General features: G+C 44.4%; 1 protein-coding gene across 2 annotated transcripts in view; it reads left to right on the top strand.

Moving 5' to 3' along the window:
- Positions 1-27,323, top strand: part of DNAJC3 (DnaJ heat shock protein family (Hsp40) member C3) — a 56,177-nt gene that overhangs the window by 15,635 nt on the left and 13,219 nt on the right. For both annotated transcript variants that reach the window (XM_081198470.1, XM_081198469.1), the window contains 5 exons: positions 6,520-6,644; positions 8,180-8,254; positions 21,618-21,770; positions 23,177-23,358; positions 26,249-26,368. In XM_081198470.1, the coding sequence (XP_081054596.1) occupies positions 6,520-6,644; positions 8,180-8,254; positions 21,618-21,770; positions 23,177-23,358; positions 26,249-26,368 (655 nt within the window). The remainder of the gene's footprint in view (positions 1-6,519; positions 6,645-8,179; positions 8,255-21,617; positions 21,771-23,176; positions 23,359-26,248; positions 26,369-27,323) is intronic.

The following is a 27,323-nucleotide window of genomic DNA, read 5'->3' as shown; positions in this document are numbered from 1 at the left end:
AAGGATTTCTTGATACAACCGTTGTTGGAGGTTTGTAACCAGATCATCGAGGGGAGGAAGGCACCGGAAACGTGGAAAGAAGCATTTATCACATTGATTCCTAAGTCAGAAAGGGAAAAGACTCAGCTTAAGAACTACCGTCCCATCTCACTCCTGAATGTGGATTACAAAATTTTTGCAGACATTTTAGCAAGTAGACTTAAAAATGTATTAAATGAAGTAATTCACAAGGACCAAGCAGGCTTTCTCCCTGGTAGACACATGTCGGACAATACCAGGAACATTATTGATATATTGGAGCTGTTGCGAATTAGAAACACAAGGGCTGCTTTAATCTTTATTGATGCGGAGAAAGCATTTGACAACATTTCTTGGATGTTTATGAAGAAGAACTTGAAAGGGATGGGAGTGGGACGGGGGTTTGAAAATGGATTAGAAGCAATTTATGCAGAACAAAAAGCTAAACTGATAGTGAACAATGTGGTATCGGAGGAACTTCAAATTGAAAAAGGGACACGACAGGGGTGCCCTCTATCCCCTCTGCTATTTATTTCTGTTTTGGAGGTATTGCTGAATATGATTAGGGAGGACCAGTTGGTGCAAGGTATAGTGGTCGGAGCGAAACAATACAAACTGAAAGCTTTCGCAGATGACTTAGTTTTGACATTACAGGAGCCAGAATCTAGCACAAAAAGAGTTTTGGAACTTATCCTGGAGTTTGGTCGGGTGGCGGGATTTAAGTTAAACAAACAAAAAACTAAGGTTTTGGTTAAAAATCTGACACCTACAGAGATAGAGGGGTATCAGAAAGAGACAGAGTTAAGTGTGGTTAAAAAAGTGAAATACCTGGGAGTATCCTTGTCCACTAAAAATTTAAATCTTTTCAAAGATAACTATGAAAAATGTTGGTTGGAAATTAAAAAAGACTTGGATATATGGTCAAGATTGAAACTTACCTTGTCAGGCCGAATCGCAGCTATAAAGATGTGTGTTTTGCCAAAAATGTTATTCTTATTTCAAACCCTTCAGGTCGTGGACAGAATGGAATGCTTTGGAAAATGGCAGAAGGATATCTCTAAGTTTGTCTGGCAGGGCAAAAAGCCCCGAATAAAATTTAAAATACTAACCGACTCAAAAGACAGAGGGGGGTTTGCCCTGCCGGATTTAAGGTTGTACTACGAAGCTGCAGCCTTCTGCTGGTTGAAGGATTGGTTTCTGTTGGAAAACACCGATGTCCTAGATCTGGAAGGGTTTGATAATGTGTATGGTTGGCATGCATATTTGTGGTATGACAAGGCGAAGATTCACAAACTGTTTAAAAACCATATTGTCAGAAAATCAATTTTTGCCGTCTGGATGAAGTACAAGGATCTATTAGAAAGTAAGACCCCGAGGTGGTTATCACCTGTGGAAGCTAAGATTTCTAAAAAAAGGCCCAATATGGAGGCCTACTGGCCAAAATATTGGGAATTGATTGAAAGAGTTGGAGATAATTGGAAGCTCCAAAGCCAGGACAAACTAAAAGGTAAGGTGCGAGATTGGTTACATTATGCTCAAATTCAAGAGGTATTCAAAATGGATAAAAAAGTGGGTTTCCAGTTGGAGAAATCGAAACTGGAGACGGAGTTACTAGAACCAAGGACTAAGGTACTTTCGAGGATGTATGACTTGCTGCTTAAATGGAACACACAGGATGAGACAGTAAAATCTGCTATGATTAAATGGGCACAGGATGTAGGACACAACATTATGTCTGAGGACTGGGAAAGGTTATGGAACACCGGTATGAAATTCACGGCATGTAGTGCCTTGAAAGAGAACATTATGAAAATGGTATACCGGTGGTACATGACCCCAGTCAAGTTGGCTAAAATATATCATCTTTCTGATAATAAGTGTTGGAAATGCAAGGAGGCAGAAGGGACATTCTTTCACCTCTGGTGGACCTGCCCGAAAGTAAAGGCCTTTTGGGAAATGATACATAATGAGCTGAAAAAGGTATTTAGATATACCTTTTCTAAGAAACCAGAGGCCTTTCTCCTGGGCATGGTGGACCGGAAGGTGCCAAAGAAGGACAGAACCTTGTTTATGTATGCAACCACAGCAGCTAGGATTCTCATCGCTAAGTTCTGGAAAACACCAGATTTACCCACACTGGAGGACTGGCAGACGCAGTTGATGGACTACATGGAGTTGGCAGAAATGACTGGCAGAATCCGAGATCTGAGCGAAGAAACAATGGAGGAGGACTGGAAAAAATTTAAGGACTATTTGCAAAAATATTATAAGTTGTTTGAATGTTAAGATAGCGCACGATTAAGAAACATTATGCTTCTGCAATTTATTTTAAGCAAATGATAAAGTAAGCATTGATGGAAAAAAAACGAGACATATTTGAAACAAAATATTATGTTTATTAAGAGTCTTAAAATTAAATTACAAATCTTTGAAATTGGTAACATAATATATTTAAAGGTATAATAAGATGGGAAACAAGATAATAAATTGCTGAACTGGCTAGAACAATGAATGCAATGCTGAGAGGATGTGAGGAGGTCCAAAAGTGAACTGTTGAAGGACGTTAAGGAAAGTTTCTTAATATTTTTTCTTTTTTTATTTTTCTTCATATACATATATATAAAAAATGTTTCTTGTATGTTGCCATGTAAACAAATTTGTTAACCTATGAAAAGAAACGCAATAAAAAATCTATATAAAAAAAAAAAAAACAATAAGCCCCACAGAAATCAACAAGACTTACTCGCAACATGTGATTGTAGTTGGGATCAGGGTACACGTGTCATAATTTGCAAATGCAGCTCCAATTTGATGTAACAATCCCCGTTTGACCTACCGCGGTTTATCAGTCCAGGAATGAGCTGTGTACCTGCTGCATTCTTCCTCCTTAATTCAAGGACCTGGTTTCTGTAAAGTTATATCTGACCCTAGTTTTGTATCCTGGTTTGAAGGAGCCCTTAAGCCAAAGTTTACCGGTTTAGAAATCAGGGAAACCATGGTTAAACTAGGCATGAGGGGAGGAAGGTGCATGCCGACACATGGCTTGTTTCTAGGCTGGTAAATAATGGTTCATTGGACTGCGGTCATGAGGTCTGAAGCAGGCCTTTGCCTTAGTAGTGGTGACTTTTGAATTTTCTGTCAATTAAATGGGCATGCCTGGTGGTAAAATTGTCCATGTTGCATTCTTTAGGCTTGGTTAGTCATGGCAGATAGAAAAATGCAGCGTGTAACGACAGTCTATATTGTGAATTGTACAGGACTTATCCAAATCTCCCGGGTGTCTGTGGGCTCGGGGTGTTCAGAGTGTGATTCAGGCCTGCTTGGGGAAATCCAGGGGGTTAACACACTGACCCATAGCCTGGCATTGGCCCAGACCTGATATGGGACCTTTATCCACATATAAAGCAGGAGGAGTGAGTGGGAGAGGAATGCTGAACTGTCCCCCATGTTTTCTCCTTGCCTTTGGTTGCTCCAGCACTTGATCTCCATTCAGGACTCTGGTCCTGTAACTTTTAACTGTATTTGTATGTGAACGAGATTGATGCAAGGAAAGAGTAATTGCCTGTCTGTCCCTGGGGCACCAGGTTTGGTTCACAGCAAGGGGCTTGCCCGTTTCAGTTGAATCCTTCTGAATTGAGAGCTGCTTTACATGTGAAATTTGTGCTACGCAAATGTGATCTCCCATGTATGGGAGAGATCAGGAAAGTCTCAATCCTGCGTGAATAATTGCAGAAAAACCCTCCACCACTTGGGTTGTGTTTCAACTTCCCTGCCTTTCTTGGGAGAAAAATTGTGTAGGTTTGGGCCTGATAGATTTTCTCTGTGGCAGGTCAACTAGCAAACATCATTGTGGTGAGGAGTGTGACAAATGTTTTAGGCTCTTCTTGACTTTTTCTACTTTCAGGGCTTCTCTCTCCCTACTCTGCTTTGCCACTTTGTCAAGGATGCTCCTGAAACGCTGCTGATAAGCATTTCCAACCCATGAAGCTTGGGCTGCACTTTGCAGCGATTTTTTCTGAATTGTTCTTAGCTACTAACGTGGTTAAACTTGAGCTCCCAATTTACCGAGTCGAGGCACCAACAACCATCCATTTCGTGCGCCGGGAGAAATCTTCTGGCTCGGAACGCTGAGCTTGCTTTTATGCAAGTGATAAGATGTTTGGGTTCTTTTTAGATGTAAACAGATGTTTGGGCTGATGGATGGTCTGTGGTAGATGTGATCCTGCACCTCTAATCGCAAAACTTGGATCTTTGGCAGAGAGTAACAGATGAGTCTTCATAGGTGTCTTCCATTCTAGGTGTTCTCTGCCAAGAAGTGGCATTTTTTGTAGCGCATTTCTTTTCCTGCTACAAGAGAGGTGGCACTTAATGATTAATTTGGAGAACTGAGGAGGCAGTTGGGTTTTCCCCGATCTGTTACAAAAGCTGTCATGTGGCTGCATAACATGAGCTTTCCACATAATGTGGCCTCAGGACGTGTTCTTAGATTTTCTCCACCACCTGTTGATGACAGACCTCTACCTTACAGCAGGTGTTAGGTAGAAAGGTTATCAACTAAAGGAATGGAATTCAGCAAGACTGATTCATGGCACCTCATATTGTTGCAAGTTTAGTATCGGAAGGATTGGGAGCATGGGATATGGAACAGCAGGAAGCATTTCCCAGGAATCCTGCCTGTCGCCACCATTTTTACAGTTTTCTGGCTTGGTTTGTTGTGCCAGGACAAAAGGGAGCTTCAAAGGGTGTTTAGCTATCTAGCTTTACCAGTAGTCGAAACAAAATAGAATTGAATAAAATTAAAAAATTCCTTCCATTAGCACCTTAGAGACCAACTAAGTTGGTATGAGCTGTCGTGTGCATGCACACTTCTTCAGATACCTTTACCGGTATATTCCCATGATTGCTTTTAAAATATATTTATGGTGGTTGTTTCATTTGTGTTTTGCGGTTTATGGTTTATCTTGTGATGGGAAAGTCTTAAGATCTTGTGTGTGTGTCCGTCCATGTCCCCTACTCTGGCTATCGGCATCTCCATGCTGCTGAAATGTTGCATCCATTATCTGGGGTCATGGCTTAAAAATGTTGCCAAAGGCACAAATTCAGTGAACACAAATTGTGATAGGCGAGAGAAGTACTTCAGTAGCAGGAGTAGGGAACCCCTGGCCTTTGAACGTAACTGGAGCGGCTGGGTTCCCCCAGGCCATTTCTGCCAAGACACACCTACCTGCCCTCTGACCTTTGCAAGGCCTGGCAATCAGCTGATCATTGGTGCTTTGCAGGCTGTGCCTTTGATTTCAAACCACAGGGGCAAAAATGAGTCCTACCTAAATGAGCCTACCTATCAAACTTAGCCCATAGGGGGAAGATAAGGATCCCTCCACCTACTGCATCCAGTTCTGTGGCCAAAGGAAACAATAGTTTAATTGCAGGGGGGGTGTAGCTCTCTTTTTTGTCATGAACCCATTTTTTTATTTTTGGAAAGGTGTGCATGGCTATGATTTGGCTCAAGTTGGGCAGAGGGGGGACTTGTGGATTTCATGAAACCTCCCCTTATCCCTCCTGCCCCCACCCCACAATTCAAGCTCTGTGGAGAAGTATCTGATTTGAAGCACTGAGAAACTCCTCCTTAGCCAGGGGTAGGCAGCCTAAGGCCCGGGGGCCAGATCCAGCCCAATCACCTTCTCAGTCCAGCCCACAGACGGTCCAGGAACCAGCATGTTTTTTCATGAGTAGAATGTGTCCTTTTATTTAAAATGCATCTCTGGGTTATTTGTGGGGCATAGGAATTCGTTCATTTCCCCCCTCCAAAATATAGTCCAGCCCCCCACATGGTCTGAGGGACAGTGGACCGGCCCACGGCTGAAAAAGGTTGCTGACCCCTGTTTTTAGCAAAGCCTATACAATGCAGCATTCTTGGTGCAGGAGGAAAGTTTTGTACTTCCATTCAGTCCCATAGCATCCTCATTGTCTGGGATGGGAATAAGAAGTTAGGGTTGGCATGTTTCTGTCGCTGCTGATTGCTGTATCAGCAGAATTAATGGGGATTCTTAGAAGAACACGCCACCTCTGATCTCCGGTGAGATGGTTATTTGGCCTTCCGCAAATGAGAGACGCGAGAGCCTGCACCCAAATGTAAAACGGCCTTCGAAAGGCAAGCCTGCAGTTTGAGATAAAAAGCTTTAGCATGTAGGGGGCTTGACTTCATTCCACAGCTGGAATCCACTTGGATGCTCAGCTCCTGAAGCCCTAAAAAATAACCAGGAAGCTTAATGCTCCTATGTGCGTGTGATTTTCATTTTTCCCCCCATTAGCGTTAATAGTGCAAATGTGTGCCGAACGGCTGTCCTATGGAAACGTTCCCTCCGCTAATTAAATGGTGGTATCAGGCTGTTTAAAAATTCTGGTAATGGCACTGTTATTTCTCCTTATTGCATGCTTAGTTGTATCCAAAGATTTGGCTGGCTTGAGGCTATGTTCTGATTGCTGCTTCTTCACTTGCAGAAGGGGACTCTGATAACTACCTTGCCTATTACAGAAGAGCCACAGTATATTTAGCCATGGGCAAATCTAAAGCTGCCATTCGTGACTTAAGCAAGGTGGTTGAATTAAAGCAGGATTTCACATCGGTAAGCAATACTTTCCAGAGACTCCTCCAGGGTGGATGAAAACGGCTTTTGTCTTTGTTTTTTATGTTGCCTTTTAAATGGGAATCTTTTTTCTCTCTCTAGTAAGTGGCATAATCCAACAGAAAACTTTTTATTATCCTATAACTTGGAGAGGTTAAATGTAGACTGAAATTCCAGCAACTGCAGGATACAAAACGTGCTTTAGGAGAGAGGGCCACCTTTTCAAAGCATTAATTCAGCTTCTTATGGGATTGTAAGGTACCCAATATTGTGCTGATATTTTGATGCAAAGTAGGCGTGACTACTGACTATTGAAATCAAGCCTCCATAGATTCTTACATGCCCTCAGTCAGTTTTTTGAGATGGATTCTTCAGTGGTCTCCCGGTCCCCTTTCCTAAATCACTAGATCACAAACTCCTTGCGGGCAGAGATGTCTATCATTTTGCTTATGATGTAGAACAATGTAGAACATTGTGCACGCTCCTGCTGCAGTCCCCAAAGGTCAACCATCTTCCCATGGAACCCTGGGACTTGTAGTTCTCTGTGAGGAACTGGAGTCTCCTAATGGCTCTCGGCATCCTTAAGAAACTACAGTTCCCAGAATCCTTTGGGAGAAGCCATGACTGTTCAAAGTGGCATCATAGGGCTTGAAATGTGTAGTGCACATGCAGCCCACATCTCTTCAGAGGCAAATTTGGTTGAATTCAGTGGGGTTATTTAAAGTGGGGAAATTATTGAACAGGAGTGGTAATAGACAGCCTCCCCAAAGGCTTTGTAAGACGGGGGGTTCTCAGTGGAAAATGCACACCCCCTCCCCCCGGTAACTGACCTGTGCCTCATAATACAGATTCTCTCTTCCTTGGCGATCTGAACATGTAGCCTATGCCCTTTGACTCTTGGTTCTAGCTAGGCAGCTTCCCAAATAATTACCTGGGGTGGTGGGAGGGGCAAAGGTACTTCACGGAACAGCAACAAAATGCTCTATGCTTTGAAATAGAAAATATGTGTTGAATGTATGTGTGCCTACACTTAAGAGCCTCATTCATTCATTCATTCATTTAATTCCCCCCCCCCACCTTTCCAAGAAACTGAAGGTGGCATAATTGGTTCTCTCTCCTTCTGCATAGGGTAGCTTGGGATGAGAAATAGGGGCTACTCAAAGGTCACCCAGGGATTCCAATGACTGAGTGGGGATTGGAACACAGACTTCCCTTAGTTTTGCACTAGGCACCGTATTTTCGCTCTATAAGACGCACCAGACCACAAGACGCACCTAGTTTTTGGAGGAGGAAAACAAGGAAGAAAAAAAATTCTCAGAAGCCAGAACAGCAAGAGGGATCGCTATGCAGTGAAAGCAGCAATCCCTCTTGCTGTTCTGGCTTCTGGGATAGCTGCGCAGCCTGCATTCGCTCCATAAGACGCACACACATTTCCCCTTACTTTTTAGGAGGGAAAAAGTGAGTCTTAGAGAGCAAAAAATACGGTATGTTACACGGTGTCTTCCTGTGTTACAGAACTGTTTCCTTTATTTTAGGCGAGGCTGCAAAGAGGACACCTGCTACTGAAGCAGGGAAAGTTTGATGAGGCAGAAGAGGACTTCAAGAGAGTGGTAAGTAAGAAACCTTAATAATGGGGTTATTGAAATATGGAACAGCGCCCCGTGCTGAAAAAAGGTGGTGCTTTGCACATATCCAGTGCATGTCACACAGGGTAGCTCCTATGTCACAATGGCAGAATAAATATTTTTGAATTTGTGCAGTGCTAGGAACAAGGGGGAAATGGGAGACTTCTCTGAGCATAAAACTGACTAGATAGGGTACTGATATTTCAATACATTTCCACAATAGAAGCAGCCTAGAAAGGAAACTGCTAAACTGAAGCAATAAACCAACAGCACAGTGCGCTTACTCCGATGTAAACACCACTGTGTACGATATGATTTGCTCCCTACGCAAAAATTTGCAGCTTAACTTTCCAAACCCTTCGTGAATTTGTCCAATCCATTTTTTTAAGTCATCTAAGCTAGTAGCCATCGTGACATCTTGTGGCTGTAAATTGTATGACTTAAATATTGTGTGAAGAAGTGCTAGTGCAACTGGTCTCTCCAGATCTAACACTAGTCAGTTTCAGTGGATGATCCTGAATTCTATTCCCTCTCATAAATTTCTCTTTCTTCATAACGTGCAATTTCCATATGTTTCTTTGCTACGTAGCCAAATGTATATGAAAGGGAAGCAGCCGAAATGATTCAAGTTGTTATAAAATTTCTGGGATACTTACGACTGTAAACCAAAGATATTAACAGGGAAATGGGATTTTGAAATCTAATAGGGTTTGGAGATTGAGAACTATCCAGAGACAGTTAAAAATTCTTGGAGACAAGAGAGCCATGATTTAAGCGTGACTGACTTGAGGCCAAAGTATTAAAAATATGAAAAACAAACACACACCTCTTTCCCAGCACAATAATTTCTACCATAGTTTTGTTTGCTGGTGAAACATAGGCAATGAGTGCTCTCTATGATTTTATTTTTTATTTTTTTTAATCATATTTATTAAAATTTCCAATAATAACAGAGTAAGAAAGATAGAAAAGATAGAGAAAGAAAGAAAAAGAAAGAGAAGCTTAAATCCTTACTTTCATAACCTTCTTTCTGAGACTCCCTCCTTCCCCTCCCGACTGTATTCCCCTTTCCTTAAGTTGGTTCCACAAGCTCTCATTCCCAATTTAAAACCAATATGTTTAACCCATTAGCCAAAGTTTATACAATTTTACCATCACTCCTCATCTTTAACAGAAAGAATAAAAAGATTTCCCCCCCAAGATCTGTCCCAATTTCCTTCCACGAGCTCCCCCTTTTTTTAAAAAACATGTTAAATTAAAATACCAAAGTTATATATATAAAAAAAATAGAAGACAAAAGATATAAGAAATCAAAAAGTTGGTTACATAGCCTTTGGATTCCAAAACTCCCCCTCCCTTCCCCGGTTTGAATTCCCCATGTCCATCAGTCTATATGTTATCAGCCTGGAGATCTCAAGTCCATAGCCAGATTTTTCCCCGTTTCACCTTGCCGGTTTTCTTTTAATTTATTTATTTTAATGATGTTTAACTCCAAAAATCCAGTCAAATAGAGGCCTTTAGTTTCCTTAGTCTTTGTTGCTCCTCCCATTGTTCTTTCCGTGTCGTAGTTAGTCCTTTGATCTTTTTATTCCTTACTTTCTCAGGTTTCTTATCTTGTTCAGCTGCTAAAACGTTCTTTTTCCGAATTCTGGTATCTCTACAGAGGTTTGTTATTCAGGAACAAAAACTTACGTCCAGTCCCTTCCTTTCTTCAATAGAAAATTCTATTGTCTCCTTTTAGTGTAAACACCTCTGTAGACAAAATACTGTTTCCGTTTTGCCGCTTTCCCAGAGAATAAGTCCTGTGCTCAGCCCAGAGTAATTTTCCACATACGACCACTTGTAATGTCCCGAAACCCCTCTAGGGGGATTGCAGTAACTTTGTATCCTCTAATCCAAAAGTCAAGTTGTTGTTTCTTTTCTTCCCGACAGTTTATGTCCAAATAATGTCAATTTATAACAGAGTTAGCCAACAAAATACTTGTAACAAAGTCCTCTTTATATTCTCAAGCTTTGACAGCTACTTTGACAGCTGTCAAAGTCTCCGTCTCTCTTCGCCAGGCTTTGCGAATCGCCCCGGTTCCCAGGGGGGGGGTTGCCTTTTCCCTCTCACCCTCCACTCTTCTCCTCCAGCACAATTCTTGTAATTTCGCATCGTGGAATTAATGATTTTTACCAGCGGTAAACTTCTGAATCGATCTTGGTTACCCAGTCCTTGTTTTAGAATGTTTACAGTCAGGGGGGGATTGACTTCCTTTTAAGATCGCCCCCGCTCGTGCCGAATCCGAAAAAATTTTCTTTTTTTCTCCTTTTGTACCCGGTTTCCCAATTACTCACGGGTTGTTGTTGATAGTCCGAATTTCAAATGGAAGAAGCCAGCACTCTCCGTCGAATGGCATGCGGCTGCGCTCAGCAGGGGAAGCGATAGACCCAAAGCACCACGCCACTCCCCGGCACCCGATCCGAAGCCTTTAAAAAGGCTCTTTCACGAGTCGGGAGGGCGCTAGCGGTGCCAGCCGGGTCCCCATGTCCACGGGCTCCGTGCCCGTGGTTTTTGAGGGTCCCCGCGTCGCCGGCGCGGTAGGACCCAGCCCCTGCCGAGCAGACTCCCTCCGGAGCTTGGAGGGAGTCCGCCATTCGGCGATGGCGCCAACCCGGAAGTCCTCGCGTGCTCTCTATGATTTTAAACAGTTCTGGAATTTCCCCCATCATGTGCATGTAGCATTCTTAATGTGTTTTGTGCTTTTGAAAAGCCTTTTTTAAGGTTTTATTGGCGACTGATCTTTGTTTGCAAGGGAAAACTGTGGGTTGTATCCATCGGAATTGTCCTGTTCGTGCAAGGACTTCTGTGTGCACAATGGGACGGTGGCTCCTTTCTCTTTGCCCCACAATCTGTTCGGGGGGCGGGTTGTTTCCCCAAAACCTCCAGGAGAGGAAGCCCCATTGCGCAGATGGAAGGGCGTGTGCTAATGGGACACCTTTGTTAGAGACCATGCCATTAGTCAGACCCAGGGCTGGTACAGCATCCTGCCTGATATGCCTCATAGTGCCACTGGCCCCGAATAGCCCTGGGTGCTGGCCCATTTTAAGGCATCTTGATTGTGTTGGGATACTGCCAGGGAGATAAAGTCCATCATGACCCCAAGCCGTCTGCCGGACGATCCATCGATCTCCCGTAGGCACGCAGTATCAGCGATTAGCGACATGAGTTTCTAGAAAATATCTTGCCACATTCCAGAGCTCATGCACACTCTTATCAGCAGATAATTGACAGCAGAAGTCACACACAGGAGAGCATTATTTACAAGCTTTATTCAGCGTTGATCAGAACAGAGAAAGACATGACTGCCTGCGTCCGTGTCTCCGACAGAGAGAGAAAACGAAAGCAAAGACACAACAGAAACATCCTGTGAAAACAGGAAATACGCAGGCTGTGACACAAACATCCTGCTCCCTTTTAAGGTGGAACGGAAATATCCTAACAGATTGATAGTGATCACCAATAGACCCCACCTGTCTGTAGGCAAGAGTATGCAATGCACACAAACCATTGGCAATATTTAAGTTGGAGTTATATAGCAGCTCCTTTGCAAGATGCTTATCTCTTTTACTTAACCTTTATCATCATAGGGTGTGGTGCGCTGCTCCTATGATAATCCAGCTTCAGAAACCTTTTTCCTCTCACATTGTAGATAACACTTTTGGTAGCTTCTGGTCTTTCTGTGCCTGTGTAAACGCCTATTAAATATAGCATCACACTTTCAGAAGATATAGAAGCATGATTAGTCGCACCAACAGTGTAAAGAACAGCTTCTATCCGTGGGCTGTAAGGCCGCTGAATGAAAAGATAACAACAGGGCAACTGACTTTCTGGTTTGGTGGGTGTGTGTCAGTAAACGAGAATTAAGACTAAGAGAGCTGAGTGGGGGGTGCTCGTGTAATCTCACTGTATACAAGTTGTACAAGTGACAATAAAGTATTTCAATTTCTAGCATTTGCCTTTTTGCAAATCAAACCTTTTTTTTAGAAAGGGGAGGCTATAAACAGAATAAATTATAAGCTTTCCTTGAGAAAGTTAAAGTGGCATGTTGTGTGAAGCTACGATGTGGCATCTTTCAAGCAGAATTAGTGTGTTGCTTGGAGGAATAAATTTAGCCCTCCAGATGTAAGGAATTAAAAGCGGGCAGGTGGCTTCATCAACCAGTTGTGCTGCTAAAGCCATAAAGTTTGGCTCTGTGGAAGACGGTTTTGTCTTTTTTGTGGTGTGAGGTGGTTCTGCAGACTGCGCTTGTAAAGGAGAGCTTTTCTAGATGGCTTCTGGAATAGATGAGCTCAAAGTAAACCCCACCCCTTATCAACTGGCTTCTAGAGGAAAATAGGAAGCAGAAATGTAGATTTCACAGGGATTATCTTCCATGCCGCACAATGGAAATCTTTTAAGTGTTTCTTATGCTGTGTGGAATATATGCAACTACAAAGATTTTAGCACCGTGGTAATTTGGGTGAATGTATGATCAGCCACAAGTGGGGGGACTGTGTGTGAATTGGGCCCTGGTGAGTTTGCCCCATCTCTGTCTTTTTAAAATGGTATTAATATGTATAATGAAGAGGAGGTCTGGCAGAGGGTGCATTACAAACAAGAATTTTAATAACAAGGGGATTATTGGTGACATGCTCCTTGCAATACAAAATTGAAATTGATAGCACAGGGACTGGAAGGTGACTCAGACAATTCCTAGTGTGGCAGATTAAGGGAGACACTAGACTATCATCTCTCTCTCAGGAACCAAAAGTGGAAAACTTATTGTTCATTTTGTATTGTTCCACTAGAGGCCAGCAAAGACTATTATTGAAGACCAACTTCTTTTGTCAGCTTCTTGTCAGTTGTGTTTTTCTAATGCAGAATGTCCTGTTAAGTTTTGTATCCTGCCTATTTGATTTAAATGCTGCCTAGCCAATAGAAGAGGGCCTTCTGGCGGTTCCCTCATTGCCAGGTTACAGGAACCAGACAGAGGGCCTTCTCGGTAGTGGTGCCCGCCCTGTGGAACGCCCTCCCATCAGCTGTCAAGGAAATAAGCAGCTATCTTATTTTTAAAAGACATCTGAATTCAGCCCTGTTTAGGGAAGTTTTTAATATTTAATGCTGTATTGTTTTTAACACTCGATTGGGAGCCGCCCAGAGTGGCTGGGGACACTCAGCCAGATGGGGGTATAAATAATAAATTATTATTATTATTACAGGCCTTTCTGCTTTAAATAGGCCATAGTGTTTCTCTCAAGACAATGTGATTCCTAGTTATTATATATTTACAGTTATTATTATTTTACAATTATTATTTATTTTAGTCATAGTTCTGATTTGTTTGCGGGACGGTTATGCAGCAATGAAGATTCATCCTGATGTGTTTGCGGAGTGTTTACACATCTCAATGCATTTCCCTGTCACTTTCCAAACCACAAAAAAAAATCATAAAAAAAGAAAAAATAGTGCAGGATAGCTCAGTTGGTTAGAGCATGGTGCTGATAGCACCAAGGTTGCAGGCTCCCTATGGGACAGCTGCATATTTCTGCATTGCAAGGGGTTCGACTAAATGATCCTCAGGGTCCCTTCCAACTCTATCATTCTCTGATTTGTTGCATTAGGGTGAAAGAGCCCTTTGCGCAAACCTAAAGTCATGCGAAGTCAAAACCAGATGGTGCCACCAGAAGGCGCCAGAGAGCAAAAAAAATCTTTGCAATTTTTACATAGCATTTAAAAAATTTTGTTATGACGATTCAATTTCTGACTTATTTATAGCGGGTTTTTCCTTTTATGTAGACCCCCTCCAGATTAGTGCTGGGAAGGAGAGAGGCAAGAGGGGAACCAACCAGAACTCCCCAGTTGCCCACTCGCTCCTCCTCTGCCTAACAGCTGCTTTGGTGCCAGCCATGGCATGTGATGGTGGGGTTGGAGAGCTTTGCAGCTCCACTCCTGATGGGTTGCTCGTTTGATTGCATTTATATCCCAACTTTTTCTTTGGTGTACATTTAATCCCCGTAACAACCATGTGAGGTAGCTTAGACTGAGAGGCAGTGACTGACTGGCCCAAGGGCACCCAGTTTCAGGAGTTCAGCCTACACTCGACTAGGGCCCTGGCAGAGACACATGCCCAACTGTCAAGTTCTCTCCCTCCTGGTTGATCGTTCGGGAGCTTCAAAAGCTTTCTTCAGCCCAAACATCACAGCGACCAATGCCAACCGACACTGGCACACTTGGTCTCCGCTCGACCAAGCTGATAAAGCTCATCCTCCTCCGGCTGAGTCCTCTGGAATCGCCTCCGACATGATTGATGACCTGAGCCTCTGATAAGGCTGCAGGCACATCCCCCATTCAGCAGAGAATCAAAGCAGCACGCGAAAGTGATGAGATTTATGGCTACATTCCTATGCTTTATTTTCTAAGCTCCGCAGACAGAAAAAAAGACACCTTCTCTCTGTGAGAGCAGAGAGCAACTGAAAAACAAAGGAACAGGAAACCAGTAACATCACATTCGTCTTCTGTCTTCCGTAAGACTTCCAACAGCCTGGAAGGTCTCTGGAATGTAAACAGAGTCTTGTGACTCTAAGCAGCTGCACAGTGGCAAACAGAAACTAACACCCACAGAGTCTTCGCAGCTTGCGTAACAGACCTCAGCAACTCAGCATTTTGGCTAATCTACTTTATTTACATATAAACACACATGGAGCACTGCAACATGGCTCCCTCTCTCTCTAGCATCAGACAGCAAAGAGAAAAAGAACAAAGGACAATAGTCCCACTTCACAGAACGCAGTAACACAAACATCCTGTCTCCGTCACTTCCCACTCTGTGGAGTCAAAACATACACCGCCATGTGATAGACAACAATCCCATGACTGCAATCATGGAGCAGGAATTCTAACACCCAGTGAGGGAGGGTGGGGATTTGAACCCTGGTTTTCCAGGTCCTAGCCTGGCACTCCAGCCACTTCACCACAACATTGGAGTGCCAAACACACAAGCAACCCATAAACGGGGCTAATGGCTGTCAGTTACCAAGTCTAGGCAGATCAAATGATAAACATACCCGAGAGAACCTGGCGTTAGGGTGCAATCCTGTGCACACTTACCTTGGACTAAGCTTCATTGAATGCAGTGTGACTTACCTCTAAGTAAATGTACATAGAATGGCATTGTGTGGGTGTTTGGGTTTAGGTAGATAGGAAGCCCTGATTCTCAAAGCAGTTTAAGAAAAGAGAGGGCAAGGAAACCACACACAAATCCAAAGTTTTGAATTTGTTGTTGTTGTTTCTTTTGAATTATTTGCTTTGTGTGTGTGAGGTTTTTAAAAATCTGCTTTCAGAAATTGATGAAACGACTTCTAATGTGCCTGCTGGTGTTTTATGGATTTATTTTTTTAAAAAAATGTTGCACTGTGGGTTATAAGATTGGTTAGCTATGAAAAACTGATAAATTACATGACACCAACCTTAGGAATATGCAGGCTAGAAATGCAAGCTGATGAAGCTCAGTATGACAAATTGTTAAACCCAACACATGTCGCTGTGTTTTTGGCTTAACAAAGCAAATAGATTCATAAAGCAGAAATGAGATGCACATGCAAATAATTTTTAAAAGCAGTTTGACCACTTCCATCTCATCTATTTTATACTGTTGTTAAACTGCTAATTAAGCTGTACTAAATGATTTTTTTTTATTACCTACATTAGCTTGCTATAGGGAGGTCACTGCAGTATATTTTTTATAGCCACAAGTTCTGCTGGCATCATTATTTTTATGGCTAGAAAGCTTAAGTTGACAAACTTTTGATGGATATTCCCTATCCTGGTGGTGATTTCTTAGTATGACATTTTCTGTAAAAGGGTAAATTTCCTGAGAGAGACAGGAGGCCACTAAAAAGCCTACAGACCCATAAGCGATGTAAATATTAGACCATTTATATTGCACAGTGACCACGCAGACAAGTGGCGGATGATGCAAACTGGATGTCACTGATGTGCTGGGATGTAGGAGCAAAATCTTTTGTAGCACAATCTTATGTCTAATTGGAAGTACCGTATTTTTCGCCCTATAGGACGCACTTTTCCCCCTCCAAAAATGAAGGGGAAATGTGTGTGTGTCCTATGGGGCGAATGCAGGCTTTCGCTGAAGCCTGGAGAGCGAGAGGGGTTGGTGAGCACCGAAGGCTTCAGGAAACTCTGCGCAACCCGCGGGAGCCCTCCCCCGGCTTGTGCATAGCCGCCTCTTATCCCGAAGCCCCGGCGCGCTCAGCAGTCGTGCCGTGGCTTCGGGTAGCTCCGCACAAGGCGCGGGAGGGCTCCCCCGTCTTGCGCAGAGCTGCCTCTTATCCCAAAGCCCCGGCGCGTTCAGCAGTCGCGCCGTGGCTTCGGGTAGCTCTCCGCAAGCCACGGGAGGGCTCCCACGGCTTGCGCAGAGCAGCCTGTTCTGGGGGCTGGGGTCGGGGGAAGCTCGGGCTTCCCCCGACCCAACCCCGCGCCTGGGAGGGGGGGGAATAAATTTTTTTTTCTTTATTTCCCCCCAAAAAAACTAGGTGCGCCTTATGGGCCGGTGCGTCCTATGGGGCGCAAAATACGGTAAATCCCGTTGGTCAGGTTTACTTCCAAGTAAATGTGCATAGGACTGTAACTTCAATGCATTTGGTCTGAAAAGCTGGTGTTCCCCAGTTCTCTTGTCCCATATAATGGCTTGTTAATACATCAGTATGTCTGGGTTTTTATGGATTCTTGTTATATCCTACTTCCCCATGCTTTTCAACCAGCTAGCTAAGGTTACCAGTTTTTTTTCAATGAATCCGGGGACACTTTAATTAATTATTTAATTAATTAATTACTACATGTTCAGGATGTTGATGCTGCAGCGATGGCGGTGGCAGAGGGGTGCCCACCGCCTTGACCTCAACCGCCACGTTTCCCCTTCCTCCGAGGCTTCTGTCTCCTTTCTCCATGAGCCTGGGCAGCCCCTGAGTTGTTGGTTCTTCGGTAGTGGTGGTGGGGAAGCGGTGTGCGGTGGGTCAGGCATGGAAGGCGGAGAAGGAGGGCTGAGAGCGGCGGCGAGGCTCAGGCAGCGTGATGCCTCCCTTCTCATTGGAGCAGACCCAATCCCATTCCTACTTGCCTGCAAGCAGGAGGGGGTGGGGATCCCTCAGCTAGGAAGGGAGGCTTCCTGTTGCCAAACTGAGAGATCCACGCTCCGCTCCTACTTGCACGCAAGTAGGAGTTGGGAGGCTGTTCTGATAGGCAGCACGAAGCCTCCCTTCACAGCTTAGTTGCTGGGGTCAGGGAAGGTGGAGCAGCCCAGAAGCTGTATCTTAGAGCCCCTGCACTAATTTCCCAGGGATATTAGATGAAATCCGGGGACGGAATTTGTCTGGGGACTTATTCGCAAATCCGGGGACTGTCCCCGGGAAACGGGGACGTCTGGTAACCCTAAGCTAGGCATGTGATTTATCCTCTGAAGCAGTGCTTCTCAACTTGGGTCTCCAGCTGTTTTTGGACTACGACTCCCATCAACCCTGACCACTGGACCTGCTAGCGAGGGATGATGGGAATTGTAGTCCAACCCAAGTTTGAGAAACACTGCTATTCAAGAGATGGGAAACTTCTGTATTCCCAGATGTTGTTGGATTCCAGTTCCATCACCACCAGCCAGCGTTTCCCCCTGCAATATCTACAGGTTAATACACACCTTAACTTGTTGAAAGACAACTCTCCAAACCCCTAACCATTTGGCATGTGGACTGGCGCGGATGGGAGTTGGAGCCCAATAGCATCCGAAGGGCACCAGGTTTCCTATGAAGATATTACAGCTGTTGTTGGAATGAAACTCAGGAACGTGACACATTTGCCTGTTACCTCGTCTCCTCCTATTTCCCAGCCTCGATACCAGTTTTGTGTGTACCTTTCTCTTTTCGTTCCCCTTGGACTCGCAGATTTCACTAGCGTGGGAAGTAAGGAGGACGTATGGCCTTGTTAGCGCTCAAGTGTTTCCGTAATCATGATAAATATATTTTCATAAATCAAAAGGCTAAAGACGCCTTTTGAGAGTGCCCGTTCCGAACGTGGGGGGACTTAATCATCGTTTTATTATTTGTTCAAGTGTCAGATACACCAGGAACGGTTTGGAGACAAAAGTAAACAGGCCCTGCCTTGTGTGCAAGGGCTCACAGTCTAAATGACTGAAGAACTGCATGTCAGAAAATAGCAATGACAGGAGCTGAAGGCTTAAAAAACCCCTTTTAATTGGTTTTTGATTGCTTGCTTCCGTTCATCAGCTAACTCTGGGTGACAGGGACAGCCCTGGGCCTTTTTGCACCTGGAGTACAGTGGCACTTCTTCCACCCACCATCCCTCTCTTTCTCTCAATCTCTCTGTCTTTCCTTTCTGCCTTTTCCTTTATTGTGTTAAATGATGCACAGAGAAGGAGGTTGGAGAAATGAAAATTGTTTCCCTTCTGGAATCTGCTGTCCAAAGGGAACGCGTCGTGATGTTTCATCGAAAGGTCAGACCTCCTCAGCGATAGGTGGTGGCTTTAAAGAACATTTGGCTTGTTTAGAAATTATATTTGTATTCATAACATGAGGCAATGCATATTGAAATTTCAATATGTTCCACACATTTTCTTTTAAAATAAACAACATTTTCTCCTCTAATGTCCTGGAGTTATTCTCTCTCCCTCCCTCAACCCCAAATTCAGTAGCCTGACCTTCTGTATAAAACATGCCTTTTGCCTTGTTTTATGCACATAATTTATTTCTAACACTACAGTATTCTCCCAACAGCTTATTTGGCCATTATAGTGAAATAGTCTGTGGGAGGGATGTGTGCTTTGCTACGTTGGGTTATTTGGTTGGATTAGCTGCTGGGATTCAGGCTGACACATTTTCTCTATTACTAGCAAATTTCCATGTCTTTGGAGGTGAAAGGAGCCCTTTTATTCTGTATTTCCCCTGCGCGCTTGGGTCCTTTTATTTCACATTCTTTCTATAATTGTGTGAGGCAGTGTGTATTTTCTAAACAAAGCTTTTGTTCAACTTTGCACATCAGTTGTTTTGGCCGAACCAATTTGGTTCAGGTGGTGAGTAAAATCTTGGGATCAAGGACATTACATATTGGGGTGTTGATATACGTTCAAAGCAACTCTTGGCCCCATATTACAAAAAAAACCAATAAAATCTAAATCCTACAACTGATGGCCTCAAGAGATTATTGACCTCCAAAAAATAAAGGCTAGCGATGATAGAATTTGGAGTTCAACTACATCTGAACAGCTACAGGTTCTTCATCTTTTTGTTTAGGGGGTAATATCCAGACTTACAGTGGTACCCCGCAAGACGAACGCCTCGGAAGACGAAAAACTCGCTAGACGAAGGAGTTTTTCATTTTCTTAGCCGCTTCGCAAGACGCATTTCCCTATGGGCTTGCTTTGCAAAACGAAGTTTGCCCCGCAAGCTCCGGGGATAGCGGGGAAGCGCAGCGCGTCTTCCCCGCTGTCCCTGGACCTCTTTTGAAGCAAGGGGCGGCGGGGAGAAGATTGCTTCTCCCCGTTGCCAGCCCCGCAATCTCCGGGGACAGAGGGGAAGGCGCACGCACCTTCCCCTCTCTCCCCGGACCCCTTTTGAACCAAGGGGCGGCAACGGAGAGAAGCGATTCTCCCCGCTGCCCCTTCCCTTGCTTTAAAGCAGGTCCGGGGACAGAGGGGAAGGCGCGCGGCGCTTCCCCTCTGTCCCCAGACGGTCTCCATAGGAATGCATTGATTGATTTTCAATGCATTCCTATGGGAAACCGTGCTTCGCAAGACGAAAAACTCGCAAGAAGAAAAAACTTGTGGAACGAATTAATTTCGTCTTGCGAGGCACCACTGTAGTCATGTTTACTAAAGACCCATTGAAAATAGTAGGTTTTAAGTTAGTCATGACTAACAAGCTCCAAGAATTTCCCCAACGGAATTCAGTGGCATCATTTTGGGAACACACGGCAGATGATGGGTTGTAGAATTCCTCCTTCCAGGGCAGTCTTTAGCAGATGCGGTGCCGGGGTGCAAATATCTGCTCAGCGCCTCCAAATTATCACAGATGGGGGGGCGCAAAGCTGCACACTGCCAGCCATGGGGGTGTGTGCGCAACTCTCCCCCATGCCGCTGCAGGGATTGCTCTCCTCCCGCGGAGGCTTGGGAGGGAAGCTGCACGCCCTACAGCCATATGGTTGAAGGGGCACAGCTGGCGGGCGTGCAGGAAAAGGGGAGGCTGCCAGCAAAGCCGCGCAGCTCCCCCACTCGCTGGGGCGCCCCTGAGAGGCCGGTGCCCTGGCGCAATAAACCACTAAGCCCTATGGGAAAGACAGCTCCGCCTCTGTTTCAGGTGTAACTGTTGAGATGCTGCCAGGGAGAAGGGGGCATCAGGCAAGACCCCAGCTGGCACCAGCTGGCAGCCAGGCGATCTCCAGGTCACAGAACAGTATCTTTTTTTTAAAAAAAGATATTTATTGAAAGTTTTTAAGATATAACAAAAAAAAGAAAAATAAACATACAAAAAAAAAAAAACAGTTAAAAACACACATTAATTTTCAATATCATAACTTCCATACACTTATTTCCTCGGACCTCCTCATACTTCCCTTCTTTGTATTCCAGTTCGATTTATTAGTTCAGCAAATCCTTACCATTAAACTTTTACCCATTTGTAAAACCTTTTTTTTCTTCATATCTCTTAAAGCATTACAGCTGGAAACCGCTTAGTTTCTATCCAGCATCCTTCTAACATTCATTAATTTTACAATGTTTCTGTTAGTAGTCTTTGAATTTCTTCCAGTCTTCTTTCACCAACTCTTCTCCCTGGTCTCGGATTCTGTCAGTCATTTCTGCCAATTCCATGTAGTCAATCACCTTCATCTGCCATCTTGTGTCTTCCAATACTTTGCAATAAGTATTCTTGCTGCTGTTGTTGCATACCAGGCAATCTCCAGGTCACAGAACAGTATCAATCAGCGACTTGACCCTCAGTAGCCTTCTGAAGCTACCGAGCACGCTAATTAGCAGAGCGAATAAATCTCCACAACGGAAGTGGCGGACAGAGTCATGTGTAAGCATTATTTTATTCAGCAGCAGGAACAAAGGAAAAACATGTCTGCTTCCCTTCGTGTCCAAGCAAACAGCAGAAAGCAAAAGCAATATACAAACGGAAGTTCCCAGCAGACTGTGCTGGAAGTAAACAGGCATGTGACACACAACAGTCATGCCTGGTCCTTTTAAGGTGGAACGGAACTATATCCTAACAGTAACTGTTCTTTGTCTTTCTGTGTTAATTTTTGCAGCTTCAGTCTAATCCTAGCGATAAGGAAGACACAGAAGCCCGCACCCAGCTGATGAAGTCCGATGAGATGCAGCGCCTACATTCGGAAGCGCAGTCAGCATATCTCACGGGGGATTATTACACCGTTATCGGTCTCTTGGATGAAATTCTGAACGTAAGTCTCAGAGGGGAAACGGCTGCCAAGAAATCATTGTGGGCTCTGCAGGTGGCAGATGAGCAGCTCCTCTTAACAAACTCTACCTCGATATAACTCAAAAGTCTTCAGATCAGTTCAGCTTGAGGCCATAGTGAGCATCTGGCTAATTGCCTGAATGGCTGAAATTTTACCACTGATTACTGCCTCAACAAATAAATTAAGTTGATTGTTTATTATTCATTTGTTTATTAGAATTTATATACAGTCCTATACCCATAGGTCTCAGGGCAGTTCACAGAAAAGATCAACATAAAAACCACAATATATATAATCAAAATAAGAACAACAACCCAATAACATGCCCCCCCCCAAAAAAAAGAGCCACATTTTAAAATGCCAGCTGCTGGGAATCATTAATGGGGAAGGTGTTGTTGCACTCAGATCCTACTTTAAGGCTTCCCAAAGGTATCTTGGTGGACCACTGAGAGAACAGGATGCTAGACTAAGTGGACCATTAGTCTGATCCAGCAGCGTCTTCTTATCTTCTGAAAGTGGCCTCTCTCCTGAAATGTTCACATCCGCTTCTACAACAGGAAATAAACCTTGAGGTAACCTCAAGGTTAGATTACTGCAATGCGTTTCCGTGCGCTGCTCTGGTTCACCAGAAGCGGCTTAGTCATGCTGGCCACATGACCCGGAAGCTGTATGCCGGCTCCCTTGGCCAGTATAGCAAGATGAGCGCCACAACCCCAGAGTCATTCGCGACTGGACTTAATGGTCAGGGTCCCTTTACCTAAAAACATTGTTTTTAATAGGTCTTGCTCTGTGTGCTGACTACTGTTGTTGTTCATTATTAATTGAACCCTATAGGGGACGCGGACTTGCCAGTCAGGAGGTCAGCAGTTTGAATTCCCACAACGGGGTGAGCTCCCGTTGCTCGGTCCCTGCTCCTGCCAACCTAGCAGTTCGAAAGCACGTCAAAGTGCAAGTAGATAAATAGGTAGTGCTCCGGTGGGAAGGTAAATGGCATTTCCATGCGCTGCTCTGGTTCGCCAGAAGCGGCTTAGTCATGCTGACCCGATGACCAATCATGTCATGTACGCCGGCCCCCTCGGCCAATAAAGCGAGATGAGCACTGCAACCCCAAAGTCGGCCACGACTGGACCTAACGGCCAGGGGTCCCTTTACCTATACCTGTAGACCTCAGGGCAGCTCACAACATAAAATCACAATATAAAAAAATCAAAATGCATAATAAAAACACAAACAAAGGCAACCCAATAATCTCATAATGTGTATAGAAATGGATCTTTGCCTCACCATAGAGGCGGCATCAAAATACATTTATTGTCCTTTTTGTTAAAAAAAAATGCAACAACAAACGTTTTGGACCAAAGTCTCGCTTTCATTTTTGGTTTCTCAAGGTTTGTGTTTGGGCTGTAGAGATGCGGGAGCTTCGAGCTGAATGTTACATCAAGGAGGGAGAGCCTGGGAAGGCCCTTAGTGATTTAAAAGCTGCTGCCAAATTGAAGAGCGATAACACCGAAGCATTTTATAAGATCAGCACTATATACTATCAGCTGGGAGACCACAAAATGTCTTTGAGGTAAGGTTACTATTATTACCTGTAAGGGCAAAAATAAAAAAAGTCTCCTCAGAAGTAGTTGGGTGTGTCCGCCCCCCCCCCCCAAATCTGCACAGGTTGGAAATATGCTTTGAATATATGGCCCGAGTCTTGACTTACCCTCACAAGTTTACTATACTCAGTTATCAGAACTGCCAATCAGATTAAGAGGCTAATTGAAGCTAACTAGCCAATAAAGCTCCAGGAGAAGACATGATCCCAATGGAGATTTATAAGATAAGACCTGATTTCTGGTCACCCATTTTTGCAAAACTTTCATACATTAACAGCTCAGGTCGCATACAAGAAGGGTGGAAGCTGAGTATAATTGCCCCAATATATTAAAAATGGTGATAAGAAAAACCCTGCCAATTATAGACCCATTAGATTGTTAGATGTAGCCTCTAAACTACCATATTTTTCGCCCCATAGGGCACACTGGCCCATAGGGCGCACCTAGTTTTTCATTTTTTTGGGGGGGGGAATAAAGAAAAAAAATTATCCCCCCCCCCCAGGCACGGGGCTGGGGCGGGGGAAGCCCATGCTTCCCCAGCCCCCAGAACAGGCAGCTCTCCGCAAGCCTTGGGAGACCTGCGCGACTTCCCGGCAGGCTCCCACGCCTTGCAGATATCTGCCTGAAGCCCAAACCAGGTGGGGGGACAGCGGAATGGCGGTGTTCCGCCTCCCCGCTGTCCCCCGAGCTTGTAGGGCTGGCGGCGGGGAGAAGCGCGCTTCTCCCCACCGCCAGCCTCCAAACCAGGTCAGGGAACCGAAGCCCGGGGCGCGCTGTGCAGCGCACCCCAGGCTTTGAGATGCAGGCTGCTATCCGCAAGCCTAGGGAGCCCAACGGGAACTCCCGCGGGCTCCCAAGGCTTGCGGAGAGCTTCCTGAAGCCTGGAGAGCGAGAGGGGTCGGTGCGCACCGACCCCTCTCACTCTCCAGGCTTCAGCAAAAGCCTGCATTCGCCCCATAGGACCCACACACATTTCCCTTTCATTTTTGGAGGGGGAAAAGTGTGTCCTATAGGGCGAAAAATACGGTATATGCCAGGCTCCTTCTTGGGAGACTGGAAGAATGGGCAGATACAAATAAGGTGATATCTGAAGTCCAGGCAGGTTTCCAAAGAGGAAAATCCACATTGGACCAGTGCTTTGTGATGAACTTTCTGCTATGTAAATACATCCATAATTTGAAGCAAAAATTGTATGTCGCTTTTATCGATCTAAAGTCAGCTTTCGACACGGTCCCAAGACACGCATTGTCTCCGTCTATTATTTCTCATCAAAACACTATATACTGACACATCAATACAAGTAAAGGTGGATCTGGCTGGCCATCTCACCACTAGAATTAAGACCATTACTGGAGTCAAACAGGGATGCATTTTGGTGCCTTTCCTGTTTAATTTTTATATTAATGACGTGGTTAAAGAACTGGAGGGCCTACAGGTTGCCCCTGTCACAATTCTCGACCAAATACTCTCAGTCTTAATGTATGCTAATGACCTAGTACTTGTATCTAGAACCCAGGTGGGCCTGAGACGGCTGCTTGCAAAATTAAGTTCATATTGCGCGAGGAATGCTTTATCTATAAAATACGATAAGAAGCAGGTCATTTTATTTGGGAAGCACCCTAAAAAGCATGTTTGGCACCTGGATGAACACATCATAAACCAAATTAATACATTTAAATATCTGGCATTGATTTATTCAGAAACGGCATCTTGGAATACACAGGGTATCCAATATTAAATTGCAAGCCTTTAAATCAGCAAAAGCTATTTTGAAATTTGCTGCTTGTAAAGGTGGAAATCTGGCTAACCCAGCTCTATCTGAAATATGCTTTGCCTTGGCAGAAACAAAATCTTTGCTTGCCAAGGTATCGTAGGAGCTTGGGAGACATATGTTGGGGAGAAATAGGTCAGAGAAACATTTATTCCTCCCAAGCTTATGGCTTCCTCATTGAAAATCCCCCAGCAACACCCTCCCTCGGATCTTATTTTGGGTTTTGGGATTGGGGTGGTAGAGAAAGAACGGTTCAAAATGCTTAAGTGGGGCCTGGAAAAAATTGGGTGGGCTGTGGCAGGAAGAGTTTTCTCGCAGCTTTTCTCCTTTGGCCTTCACATCTCAAAGGAGAAGGTTGGAGGAGGAAGAGCGAAGCACCTTTGTCCGCTCCTCTGCCAATTTTCTTCCAAAAGTGCTTCCTCACTCCACCACATTTAACTTGGAGGAAAGCACAGGGTTCAGAACCCCACCTGTTCCTTATGATGCCCATCTGCAATTCCTAGTCCTCAGCTGGAGCCTCTGCTTTTAGGCAAGTTGCCTTCTAAAACCAAAATATCACTCTCTTTGGAGATCTCTCAGAGGCATCACAATCCACACCAGAAAGCTAAATTAAACACCTTACCCACAAGGGCTTTTTGGAACCTCAGAAAACGGTCTCTCGTATCCCTGCCCACTTTTAGAACCTCAGAAAACAGTGTGATGGCAATCCAGTGCAAATAAAGCAGAGAGAGAAAATGATTATAATGTGTTCTTTCCAGAATGTAAATGCCAGGGTTGCCTGACTGACTAGATTAGTAAACTCCAGAGTAGCTTTTCGCTTGAAAAGAACCCTCTAGTATCCCCAGTGGGAGGAAACGGATTGTGTCCCACCCCTCTTTTTACATATATACCAACAGGCCTTTGAGAAAACCCTTAATATCCCAATTTTTCAGGAGAGGAAATGGATCTGAGAAAGTGTGACCTGTGAAGGGACACACACAAAATGAGTTTAGGAGCAAGATTTGAATCCAGGTCTTTAAAATCTAGCATGCTGTCCGCAGAATAAAACTAACTCGTCGCCTCCTTTCTCTTATTCCCCCTATAAAAAGTGAAGTGCGTGAATGCCTGAAACTTGACCAAGACCATAAGGAGTGCTTTTCTCACTACAAGAAAGTAAAGAAACTCAATAAGCAGATTTTGTCGGCAGAAGAACTCATCCAAGAAGGCAGGTAAGGTACTAATTGTTAGGTGCTCTGTGAGGCCGGACGCCACTTCTTGGACCACACGTAGCCAGCTGAGAAAGCAATGGGTTTACTCTGGGGAACTCTTTCAGACAGAAACTCAGGCCTGTGATTCTTATCATAGTGGGTCGGTACTATGAGATTTTGCTTTTCTAGCTGGGTGGGAACCTAACTAGGCCAAACCCCAAATAAAATGCATCCATGCCATTGACTATTGTTAGACAACAAATGCGAACAGCATGAGCTGTATTTATTGGGGATTTTTTTCTGTGCTGCCTTCTAATTTCTGGTTTCTTTTTTTCCATTTTATTATATGTATATTAGACTCATAACAGTCTCCCATCCAGATTACTAACCTCACCTAGATTGGCACCTGAGGTGGAAAATCTCTCAAGCCCCCTTTCCCTTCCCTTGCAGAAAAAAAATGCAGTGAGGATACATTAAATAATTAAGTCCTACCCTATAATGGCACCCCAAATTTGCTGCCTGAGGTGCCTGCCTTGCTCTGCTTCATGGTATGTTCAGTAAGACTACAGCGTCTGGTGTCCCCAAAACATTCACCAGGCCCATCTTCCATTGGTTTGTTGCTCCAGTTTCTACCTTTCCTACCATGTTATCTTTGTCTGAATTTCAGAGGGGTCTTTGTTTCTGTTCTAGCTGTTGGCTCCTCTGTCATACTGATCCGGTCATACTGATCCCCACTGCAGCCCTGAACAATGGCTGAAGCATTGCTCTCTGCATGCTTGATGGTCATTATGCAGCCTTTCAGGGGACTCATAAGAGGGCCAGCACTAAACATTTCACAGATATTGATTGCTGAATGTGTGGTGGGTTTTCTGTGGCCACATAAACACACACACACGGCTTCTGGTGCCAAGAAGTGGGTAAGCCGGCAACTCGCAGTGCTGCAGAAATGACAAAGGGGGAAAAAGCAAAAGCTTCA

This window comes from Podarcis bocagei, assembly GCF_964188305.1.
Source record: "Podarcis bocagei genome assembly, chromosome: 6".
NCBI classification, from domain to species: domain Eukaryota; kingdom Metazoa; phylum Chordata; class Lepidosauria; order Squamata; family Lacertidae; genus Podarcis; species Podarcis bocagei.
Note: the sequence above shows the minus strand (reverse complement) of the source record. Positions and strands in the feature narration are given on the sequence as shown.